Source organism: Anomaloglossus baeobatrachus, chromosome 5 (assembly GCF_048569485.1).
Source record: "Anomaloglossus baeobatrachus isolate aAnoBae1 chromosome 5, aAnoBae1.hap1, whole genome shotgun sequence".
Lineage (NCBI taxonomy): Eukaryota > Metazoa > Chordata > Amphibia > Anura > Aromobatidae > Anomaloglossus > Anomaloglossus baeobatrachus.
Window position 1 is genome coordinate 533474188 of NC_134357.1, and position 12433 is coordinate 533486620.

A 12433-nucleotide genomic window follows, 5' to 3' on the forward strand; every position below is an offset into this window, starting at 1 on the left:
TATATCCTTCTGTGAGTTAACAGAGGTATTGCACTCTGCCATAGTCTGCAGCAAAGTCTTTGCACGGTGGACCCTGACTTTCTGATACTCCTTTAGGTTATTATCAGACAGCCCCCCGTAACAGCCGCCTTCACAGCCAAATATCGCGAGAGGCCCGTGACGTCACCGCTAGTAAGTCTCGGGTCGGAAGCGAGAGGTGATGTGACAAGCGGCGGCCATGGAGGACAGTGACAGCGCTGAGGTCGGGATGGCGGGACTTCATCACCGCAGGTAAGCCGAGCGGGACCGTGTGTGTGTGTGTGTGTATATGTGTACATGCCGCGGGCAGGAGGGGGTGGAGCGAGCTGAGCGGGGAAGTGTGTGCTTCCTGCACGTAACTAAGATAAACATCGGGTTACTAACCAAAGCGCTTTGCTTGGATACCCGATGTTTATCTTGGTTACTAGCTTCTGGCAGGCTGCCAGCGATGGCTCCTGCACACTGTAGCTGTAAAAAGCCCTGCTTTTTGCTGCTAGAACCGTTCTCGAACGTATCTAGAACTATCGAGCTTTTGCAAAAAGCTCGAGTTCTAGTTCGATCTCGAACAGCCCCCAAAATCACTCGAGCCTAGAACTGGAGAATCTCGAACCACGAACCGCGCTCAACTCTAGTGTTTACCCCTTTGAGTTGCCTTTTTCACGCCCCTCTGTTCCGATTGGTGATCGCTACAGTGCATTTGCATTGCCTTTTTTCACGCCCTCTGTTCCGATTATTGATCGCTACAGCGCATTTGCATTGCCTTTTTCACGCCCCTCTGTTCCGATTGGTGATCACTACAGCAGTACAGGTGTTGAAAGTTCCACAAAGAACGATGCACTAACGACACAGAGACTCTACGGCAAACCGCAAGAAACAAAGAATGGAACAAAGAATGAAATCACTGTAACGTCTTCGGCAAGAATCGGAACGCTGTTATGACCACCAATCGGAGTCGAGGGGGCGTTGTAAAATACACCGCAAAAGCACGCCCATGTCACTGCCTTCAGCGTCGTCGCGATCGTCGTTGCTACGGTGTCAAACACAAGGATGCATGTGGCGCAGCGGGATAGCAGCGATCAAAAAATGACCTGGGATATTCGAGTGCGAGCAGCGATCTCGCAGCAGGGGTCTGATCGTTGTTATGTATCACACATAGCGACGTCGCTGTCAAGGTCACTGCTACGTCACAGAAAATGGTGACTTAGCAGCGACGTCGTTGTCGCCGTCGTTGTGTGTGACACCACCATTACATTATGCAGCCCAACAGCTGACAAAAATAAAAGTGGACAAAAGTAGAAGCCTTCTCTGAAGCCATCTTCTTCAGGCCCCCCAAAACTGGAGGGGGACAAGTAACTCCTCAACTTGCACCTAAACCCAAAAAACATTCAGGTGTCTCACTATTAGATTTTTCCATTGTGCAGGCCTATGGCTGACAAAAGTAAAAGCCCCAAAGTAACTCCTTAAGGCTATGTCCGCACGTTGCTTTTTACCTGCTTTTTACCTGCTTTTTTGCTGCTTTTTCAACTGCAGCGTTTAATGCCAAAATGGTTGTGTTCTGCTTTTCAAGCAACGTCTATGGGAATTTGGGTTTCTTGTCCGCACTATGCAGTTCAAACTGCAGCCTTTTTGTTGCAGAACTTTGGTCAAAAACTCAGCTTTGCAGTGCAAAACCCAAATGGCAAAAACAATTGACCTGTTTGTCACTTCCAGTCCTGTGACTCAGGTCCATGGTTACTGGTTAACTTTTGAAACTGTTAAAACGTTCAAGGCATTAAAACATTTTACTGAAAACTTTAACTGGATAACTGGAACAGGTTGGCAGTCACTGAAATAACTGGGCACAGTTACCTTATTGTGGTGTTGCTGAAGGGTGTGCGGGGCTTGGTGTTTCTTCAACAACCCTAGCTGGTTGTGGCTCCACATCTAGAGCGTACCAGCCCTGCTCCCCCTGGTGCCTGGTATAGGACACCACGTCGCCCACTTTCAGGTCTTGACCAGGGTGGCCCCTGGGAAGGTGGGTCCTCACGTCCCGCCAGGACACAAACACGCCCACACTCAGGCCCGGTTCGGAGATAAACCTCCATCCCTTTTTCTGTTGGAACCGGTCCACCACTCCAATGTAGCGGGCCCCACATGCTCCCCAAGTCGCTAACCAAAGGGTCTGCTTTTCTTGCAGGTCACGAGCCTCCGCTTGGGCCCTCCAGGTCTCCCTTTCCTCTTGCTCCCGGGCCATGGCCTGGCTCGCCTCCTCAACCTCCTGTGACGGGGCAGCACCCAAGTCGGCGGCGTGAGTTGGGATCCTGCGCAGGGCAGGTTGGCTCACCTCCAGAAGTTCCGTTGCCAGAGCTCCGGCAACGGCAGCTGGCAGGGCCTCCAGGGCTGGATCGGCGGTGCTCCTCTCCGTGATAGTGGTAGGCGAGGTCATCACCAGTGGGGTGTCAGGTGTCGCTGCTGTGTCTTCGGTTGGTGACGGCAGCGGTGCGGCCTGGTCTCGTTGTTGGGACTGGGGTTGCAGACTGCTCCACGGCTGGGGTCAGTATCAGGACACTGCTGGTGGTCGGCTCCAACTGGTGCTCTCCAGTGGTACAGTACTCTCATTCCACCTCCACCCCAAGTGACATCAGCAAGGGGGTGTGGGTGGCCACCTCCTGGCCCAGCACTGGTCATGCAGCCTGGCTCTCATGGGCCCGCACCGCCACAGCTAAGTCCTGCAGCTCCGCACGGCTCTCCATCATTTGCTGAAGTGACTGCGCCCGGACGCAGGACTGGGTGAGCTCCCAGTCCAGCCAGGCGGCAGTGCCTGGCTCCAAGTCGCTGGACTCCTGCTCCCCTGAAGCAGACAATCCTTTCTCCCCAGCATCCAGAAACTTGTTTTTGCAGAGTTACGGTGTCTCTGCCTTGAGCCGTCCTCTTACATCTTGGACACACCTTAGTGGTGGGGAGTTCAGGTTTCGCGCCCTTTACTGATAGCGCAGCAGTTTTACAGTCCAGAAAATGGCGGCAAGTTCAAATTTGGCAATAAAGTCCAAAAAGGCGCGCTTGTCACCAATTTTGGCGGGTCTAGTCTGAATCCTGCGGACTACGCCAGTTTTTAAAAGCTGTCGCTCCCCGGGGCACCCGAGCTGCTCGGATCTGGGCGGTACGTGGTTCGAAGGGTCCCGGACTCGGGGGCACCGTCGAACAGTTTTTAAATGAAAAGGAAAAAATAATAAAAAAGTCTGACTACGCCACTCACGGTGAGCGGCCAGGGATAGTAGGGCCGCCGCTGGCAGTCTTCCCTGGGGGTGATGGATGGGGCAGCATGGATGGTAGAGCCCTCCACAAGCAGGGCTTTTTCCCCAGGAGTAGGTAACAGTTAACGTGGAGGCGCAGGGCAATAAATCAGTCCAGACAGGGGAGTGCAGTTTGGTTGCTTTTACTTACAGCTGGGTTCGCACCCTGGAGACGTCCTGGATCCCAGATGGGCCCGAGTCCACTATAGCTGTGCCAGCCAACCTAGTGCCACTCTCCCACCGATGCACTCTGGTGTGTTTGTCAGTCCTCCCTGGCGTGGAGCTCTTGGAGGTCCGTCTGGTGTCTGGGCCTGCTGCAGGCAGCTTGGACTATTTAAGGGAATATGTCCTGGTCCTCCCTTTGCTGCTCATGCCTCGGACGTTAGTGGTGGCAGATGAGTCCTGGAAACACACCCGCCTGGCAGAGTTAACAGATGGCTTGAAGTCCCGCCTGGCAGAGTTAACAGATGGCTTGAAGTCCCGGTCTGTTCTGGGATCTGCACCCCCGTGCGTGCAAAGTACTGGGAACCGTGGATGTCCACCCCACAGGATCCCTCTGTCCTTGGAGCTTGCTCTATCGCCCTCCAGCTACTTTATTCCCTGAGTGGCTGTTGTTTCTCCTCAGGTCCTTGCGGTGTCTTTCTACTCCTCTTTCCCTGTGTCTCAAGAGTCCTTTGTCTGTCTTGACACCTTTGTTACGACTGCTCACTTTCACCTACTTCACTTCCTCCTCACTCTCTTCCTCCAACTTCACTCACTTTTTCTAAACTCACTGTTCCGCTGTCTACCCACATCTCCCAGGCCACCCGCTCCTCCTCCAGGTCTGATCTCTCCCTCCCCAATTGGCTGCCTGTTAGCTCACAGTGCCCAGCCCTGTCACCTGGTTCTATGGGAGTCTCCCGTCCGGTTTTTGGAGTGTATGTTTCCTGGTGAGCTAGTGTGTGTATTGACTGGCGCAGTTATGCAGGACCCGAGGTGCTGCTGTGGTGTTACTTTGTTTTGGGACACCTGGTTACCGCAGGGGCATTACACTACCATAAATGGATTATGTATGTTCCTCATTATGGCCTCTATCCTGTAAAAATATCCCCCATTCTGGCCCCTTTCTTTAATAATGTCAATATCCTGAAACCCATCCTGTTATAATGTCCTTGGTCCTGGTCACGATCCTGTTATAATGTCACCCAACCTGGCACTCTTCCACAACACATATCTAAAAAATAAGAGAGTCTTCTCAACTGTCCTCCTCTATACTTGGTGCAGCATAGCAGGATGGCACATGGCAGTTATGTCACACCCAACACGCACACCAACGTCATCTGCAGGCTTGTGAATGGCTGTTGGTCTGCATAGCTTTTGCTGTGCTTGTAGCTACTGTCCTATACCAAGGACACCCAATCAACTGAAAATGGCACTGACGATGGTGGGCTCTCTTCCTACATGAGCCTGATTGTGATTACACTATCTGCTAAGTGCTTAGTGGAAACTGGGCCTGGTAGCGGTCACACTTATGCCCTTTATCTGAATGTGCTGACCCTATACATATACTGCAGGATTATACATACTTTTTTAGAGTTATGTTATTACAATTGTATAATCATAAGTTTGGTTGAAGACACCAAGTTTTCTTTTTATCAAAGAATATAGAAGATCTGACACTGGACAAGTGATAAAACTGCGGTAGAACTTCTACAGTTTCTTTCACATAAATTGATAATATTTAGATGGATGCACATGAACTGTCCTTCAAAATGTGATTAACAAAGTCATTACTACAGGACTGTATGAGAAAGAGACTTATTCTAAAAGAAATACTAGAGCCATAAATAAGAGAATCTGGACGCCATAGCTGGAGACTTCAGTCCTCCAGTATGTTAGTAAGAGACAGGATCTTTGTCCTGGAGGTTCTCTACTCAGTATAATGAGACTCACTGATCTTGTTCATAAAAAGAGCAATGGAGTAAAATTGAAACTGTCTAAATATGAGGTGCTTGTCTAATCTATAAATGCATATTAATAAACTACAATATAATAAAAAAGTTAATTCATTTCGTAATTCAATACAAAAAGGGAAATACATTAGAGTCATTACACACAGAATGATGAATTCAAGTGTTTATTTCTGTTTATGTTGATGAATATGGCTTACAGCCAATGAAAACCCAAGTCATTATCTCAGAATATTAGAATAATTACCACAAAACACCTGCAAAGACTTCCTAAGCATTTAAAATAATAATAATAATTTTATTATTTTATATAGCGCTATTAATTCCACAGTGCTATACATACATTGGCAATGTATGTAATGGTCCCTTAGTCTGGTTCAGTAGGTTACACAATCATAGGGAAGACTGCTGACTTGACAGATGTCCAGAAGGCAGTAATTAACAAACTCCACAGGGATGGTAAGGCACAAAAGGTCATTGCTAAAGAAGCTGGCTGTATCCAAGCATATTAATGGAAAGTTGAGTGGAAGGAAAAAGTGTGGTAGAAAGGTGCACAAGCAATCGGGATAATCGCAACCTTGATAGGATTGTTAAGAAAAGGCCATTCAAAAATTTGGGGGAGATTCATAAGGAGTGGACTTCTGCTGAAGTCAGGGCTTCAAGAGCCACCACACACAGACGTATCCATGACCAATGACCAATAGACAACGCCAGAAATGTCTTACCTGGGCCAAAGAGAAAAAGAACTGGACTGTTACTCAGTGATCCAAGGTGTTATTTACAGATGAAAGAAAATTTTGCATTTCATTTGGAAGTCAAGGTTCCAGAGTCTGGAGGAAGAGTGTAGAGGCACAAAAGGCAAGCTGCTTGAGGTCTAGTGTGAAGTTTCCACAATCAGTAATGGTTTGGGGAGCCATGTCATCTGCTGGTGTGTAGAACCACTGTTTTATCAAGACCAACTTTAGCGCAACCGGCTAGCAGGAAATTTTAGAGCACGTCATGCTTCCCTCTGCCGACAAGCTTTTTGGAGATGGAAATTTCATTTTACAGCAGGACTTGGCTCCTGTTCACACTGTCAAAAGTACCAATACCTGGCTTAATAACCACAGTATCACTGTGCTTGATTGGCCAGCAAACTCGCCTGATCTAAATACCATAGAGAATCTATGGGTTATTGTCAAGAGGAAGATGAGAGACATAATTGTCTAGAATACTAAGACTTCCCTTTCTAAAAATCCAGGGTATGACATTTCTTACTTGTTCATTCTACATTCTAGAATTTAATTTAAAACCAGATATAGTAAAAAATGGATAATAACAGGAAACCTGAGTATCAGAAGTGACAAATTACAATGGGAAGCACCTATTTTATGTTATGGCTTAAAATGCAAAAGTTTAAAGGTTTTATTTTAAACTTTCACTCAATTATCTCAATAGCCTAATATTGGGTTATAGAAAAAGAAATCAGTTTCCATTGGTGTAGAAAAAACTGCAATACTTAGTGTGAAAAGTGAGTTTTTAAAAAAAAAGATCATACCAGATGTTCCGACGAAGTAGGAATGGATCGTTTATGCAAGTAGTAATTTGCAGTATGAACTTATTTATTATTGTAATATAGGAAAGTGAAAGTAGTTTGTTCAAAAATGGAAAATATGGATTGAAAAAAACTGTAATAAATGGCAGATTGCTGAGATTGAGAGCTAGTAGAAGGAGGGAGGAGGAAATGTTGGATATTTTTTTTAGGGGTATGGGAGAATTTCTAATACATTTGTCCAGATAGTGAATATTTAGCAATGCGAAGTATTCAGTATACATGGAATATTGCTTTTATTTTATTTTTATATACATAACAGGAATCTAATAGTAACTCCATACATTTTAAATTCTAATGGTAATACTAAATTGCTTACTCTTATCAGTCTGTTATTTAACTGTCTTGTGTATTTTTTGTACAGTTTATGAAATAGTTTTTTCGTGTGAAATTTTCTTAGTGGTCAATAAAATGTGATTTACAAGTAAAACATTTCTCAACTTCTAGATATGAAATCTCCCCATGTGAGATTTTTGATGTTCAAAAATATGTTTATTTGCTGGTAAAATATTTTTTGTATTCTGAACATTAAAAAGGCTTCTTCCCCAAATGAACTCTCTGATGTTTAACAAGACTTGATTTTTCTACAAAACATTTTCCACATTTTGTACATGAATATGGCTTCTCCCCTGTGTGAGTTCTCAGGTGGCAGTCTAATTGTGAACTTTGATGAAAACATTTCCCACATTCTGAACATAAATATGGCTTCTCGCCTGTGTGAATTCTCAGGTGCGTAACTAAATGTGATTTAGTTGTAAAACATTTTCCACATTCTGAACATGAAAAAGGCCTCTTCCCTGAGTGCATATTCTGATGGTTAATCAAATTTGATTTACTTGCAAAACATTTACCACATTCTGAACATGAATATGGCTTCTCCCCTGTGTGTATCCTCTGATGTGTATAAAGACTTGATATATCAGCATAACATTTCCCACATTCTGAACATGAAAAGGGCTTCTCTCCTGTGTGAGTTCTCAGGTGGTAGTCTAATTGTGAACTTCGATGAAAACATTTCCCACATTCTGAACATAAATATGGCTTCTCGCCTGTGTGAATTCTCAGGTGCGTAACTAAATGTGATTTTTCTGCAAAACATTTCCCACATTCTGAACAAGAAAAGGGCTTGTCCCCTGTGTGAATTCTTTGGTGACATTCAAATTGTGATTTAGTTATAAAACATTTCCCACATTCTGAACAAGAAAAGGGCTTGTCCCCTGTGTGAATTCTTTGGTGCCTATCAAAATGTGATTTACCTCTAAAACATTTTCCACATTCTGAACATGAAAAAGGCCTCTTCCCTAAGTGCATATTCTGATGGTTAATGAAATTTGATTTACTTGCAAAACATTTACCACATTCTGAACATGAATATGGCTTCTCCCCTGTGTGTATCCTCTGATGTGTATAAAGACTTGATTTATCAGCATAAGATTTCCCACATTCTGAACATGAAAAGGGCTTCTCTCCTGTGTGAGTTCTCTGGTGTCTACTAAAATTTGATTTAATTGCAAAACATTTCCCACATTCTGAACAAGAAAAGGGCTTGTCCCCTGTGTGAATTCTTTGGTGCATATCAAAATGTGATTTAGCTGTAAAACATTTTCCACATTCTGAACACGAAAAAGGCTTCTTACCAGAGTGCATTTTCTGATGGTTAATCAAATTTGATTTACTTGCAAAACATTTACCACATTCTGAACATGAATATAGCTTCTCCCCTGTGTGTATGCTCCGATGTGTAAGAAGACTTGATTTATCAGGATAACATTTCCCACATTCTGAACATGAAAAGGGCTTCTCTCCTGTGTGTATTCTCTGATGGATAACCAGATTTGATTTACTTGCAAAACATTTTCTACATTCTGAACATGAAAAGGGCTTATCCCCTGTGTGAATTCTTTGATGCCTATTAAAATTTGATTTACTTACAAAACATTTTCTACATTCTGAACATGAATATGGCTTCTCCCCGGAGTGAACTCTCTCATGGCTAACAAGCGAGGCTTTCTGGTTAAAATATTTCCCACACTCTGCACAAGAAAATCTTTTCTCCTCTGTGTGAATTATTTTACGTGTAACAAAAGACATTTTGAAGGAAACACTTTTTCCATATTCTGCACTTGAAAATGGCTTCTTTGCTGTAAGAGAGGTTTGATTATTAATGCTTTTCTTTTTACTTTTATTTTTCTTAACAGTCTGTGATGAATCAGAAGATAGGCCCTTTTTAACAGGATCAGATGATAGATTTTTACTGTGACGGGATGATGGGATATCTGGAATAATAACATTCACTTCAGTTATATCTTGTGTGATAACAAGGTCATCAGTGTTAAAAATGGCAGACATCAGTAGAGCCTCTGATCTCCTAGTACAGTCATCTGCCAAAAATAAAAATGTATTTTTTTCACTAAAATATCCTTAAAAATTATGTTCTTATAACATTTTTAAACTATACATATAAATTGTCAGTTATGTAGCAAAAAAGAGAATTTTGTTGACTTACCGTAAATTCTTTTTCTTATAGTTCCGTATTGGGAGACCCAGACCATGGGTGTTTAGCTTCTGCCTCCGGAGGACACACAAAGTACTACACTTAAAAGTGTAGCTCCTCCCTCTGAGCTAATACAATCCCTGGTGAGCAGACCCAGCCAGTTTAGTGCAAAAGCTGAAGGAGAATAGCCACCCACAAGTAGAACAGAGCAAGAGCCGGAACAACCGGAGACTCTGTCCACGACAACAGCCGGTGATAACACGCAGAACAAGAAATTGCCAACAGGCAACAGGGAGGGTGCTGGGTCTCCCAATACGGAACTATAAGAAAAAGAATTTACGGTAAGTAAACAAAATTCTCTTTTTCTTTATCGTTCCTTTGGGAGACCCAGACCATGGGACGTTCCAAAGCAGTCCCTGGGTGGGAATATACAGAAAAAACTAAGAAGTAGGCAGAACCTAACTTCACAAATGGGCGACAGCCGCCTGAAGGATGCGTCTGCCCAAGCTCGCATCTGCCGAAGCATGAGCATGCACTTGGTAGTGCTTCGAGAAGGTATGCAGGCTAGTCCAAGTGGCAGCCTGACACACTTGTTGAGCCGTAGCCTGGTGCCTGAAAGCCCAAGAGGCACAGACAGCTCTGGTCGAATGTGCCTTGATCCCCGGCGGGGGAGGCACCTGAGTACTCTGGTAGGCGTCCGAAATGGTCGATCTAATCCAACGGGCTAAGGTCGGCTTAGAAGCAGGGAGGCCCTTGCGCCGACCTGTGGATAGCACAAAAAGAGAAGTGCACCGCCTAAGTGCAGCGGTGCGAGACACATAGATCCGGAGAGCACGCACCAGATCCAGAGTATGCAGCGCTTTTTCAAAGCGATGAACAGGAGCCGGACAGAAGGAAGGTAAGGTAATGTCCTGGTTAAGGTGGAAAGGAGAGACAACCTTAGGAAGAAAGTCCGGAGTCGGACGGAGAACCACCTTGTCTTGATGAAAAACTAAAAAAGGTGACTCCGAAGAGAGAGCAGCCAAATCAGAGACTCTCCTGAGGGAGGTTATGGCCACCAGAAAGGCCACCTTCTGAGAAAGACGATACAAAGAAACCTCCCTAAGAGGCTCAAAGGGGGGTTTCTGCAAAACCGTGAGAACCAAGTTAAGGTCCCAGGGATCCAAGGGCCGCCGGTAAGGCGGAATGATGTGAGACGCGCCTTGCATGAAGGTGCGGATCTGAGCCAGCCGAGCGAGACGCCGCTGGAACAGAACTGACAGAGCTGAGACTTGTCCCTTGAGAGAGTTGAGGGACAGTCCTAGCTGCAGACTGGACTGTAGAAAAGACAGAAGGGTCGGCAAGGAGAATGGCCAAGGAGGATGGTCGGTAGAGTGACACCAGGACAGGAAAATCTTCCAAGTCCTGTGATAGATCTTAGCGGAGGATGACTTACGGGCCCGAGTCATAGTGGAGATGACTTCAGGAGGAATACCAGAAGCCGTCAAAATCCAGGACTCAAGAGCCACGCCGTCAATTTGAGAGCCGCAGAATTCGGACGGAAAAACGGACCTTGCGAGAGTAGGTCTGGACGGTCCGGGAGATGCCACGGCATCTCTACAGACAGATGGAGTAGGTCTGTATACCAAGCTCGCCTGGGCCAGTCCGGAGCAATGAGGATGACTCGATGGCCCTCCATTCTGATCTTGCGCAGGACTCTGGGCAAGAGAGCTAGAGGGGGAAACACGTAGGACAGACGAAACTGGGACCAGTCTTGAACCAGAGCGTCCGCGGCGAAGGCCTGAGGATCGTGGGAGCGAGCCACGTAAACAGGAACTTTGTTGTTGTGACGGGATGCCATTAGGTCCACGTCCGGAGTGCCCCATTTGCGGCAGATTGACTGAAACACTGCCGGGTGCAGGGACCACTCGCCACCGTCCACGGTTTGACGGCTGAGATAATCTGCCTCCCAGTTTTCCACGCCTGGGATGTGGACTGCGGATATGGTGGACTTGGAGTCCTCTGCCCATTGAAGGATGCGTTGTACCTCCATCATTGCCAGGCAGCTGTGTGTCCCGCCTTGGTGATTGATGTAGGCAACCGCTGTCGCGTTGTCTGACTGGACTCGAATGTGCCTGCCTGCCAACAGGTGGTGAAAAGCTAGGAGAGCTAGAAGCACGGCTCTGGTTTCCAGCACATTGATTGAAAGGGCTGACTCGGACGGAGTCCAAGTGCCCTGCGCTCTGTGGTGGAGACATACCGCTCCCCAGCCGGATAGACTGGTATCCGTGGTGAGAATCACCCAGGACGGGGCCAGGAAGGAGCGCCCTTGGGACAGGGAGAGGGGCCGAAGCCACCACTGAAGAGAGCTCCTGGTCCGTGGCGACAGAGCCACTAACCTGTGTAAGGAGGAAGGCCGCTTGTCCCAACAGCGGAGAATGTCCAGCTGCAGGGGGCGCAGATGGAACTGGGCAAAGGGAACAGCCTACATGGACGCCACCATTTGACCCAGCACCTGCATCAGACGCCTGAGGGTATAACTGCGGGGCCTCAGTAGAGAGTGCACCGCTAGCTGGAGTGACTGCTGTTTGACTAAGGGCAACTTCACAAGTGCCGGCAAAGTATCGAACTGCATCCCTAGGTACGTGAGACTCTGGGTCGGAGTCAGGGTGGATTTGGGAAGATTGACCAGCCACCCGAATTGGGCTAGAGTGGCGAGAGTGAGCGAGACACTCCGCTGACAGTCTGCGCTGGATGAGGCCTTGACTAGAAGGCCGTCCAGGTAAGGAATCACTGCCAACCCCTGGAGGTGCAGAACCGCAATCACTGCTGCCATGACCTTGGTGAATACCCGAAGGGCCGTGGCTAACCCGAAGGGGAGAGCCACGAATTGGAAATGATCTTCTCCTATTGCAAAACGTAGCCAACACTGGTGTGAAACTGCAATTGGCAAATGCAGATAGGCCCTCTCTGATGTTGATGGATGCCAGGAAATCCCTTGGGTCATAGAGGCAATGACTGATCGCAGAGACTCCATGCGAAAGTGCCACACCTGAACATGCTTGTTGAGAAGCTTGAGATCCAGGATGGGCCGGAAGGTACCGTCCTTTTTGGGAACTAGGAAGAGATT

At 46.5% G+C, this 12433-nt stretch overlaps 1 protein-coding gene across 1 annotated transcript in view; it reads right to left on the reverse strand.

The window, feature by feature from the left end:
• Positions 1–5395: 5395 nt before the first annotated feature.
• LOC142312920 (uncharacterized) overlaps positions 5396–12433 on the reverse strand; it is a 183777-nt gene continuing 176739 nt past the window's right edge. Inside the window, exon 17 of the mRNA XM_075351909.1 lies at positions 5396–9211. Within this exon, the coding sequence (XP_075208024.1) occupies positions 7359–9211 (1853 nt within the window). The 3' untranslated portion in view covers positions 5396–7358. The remainder of the gene's footprint in view (positions 9212–12433) is intronic.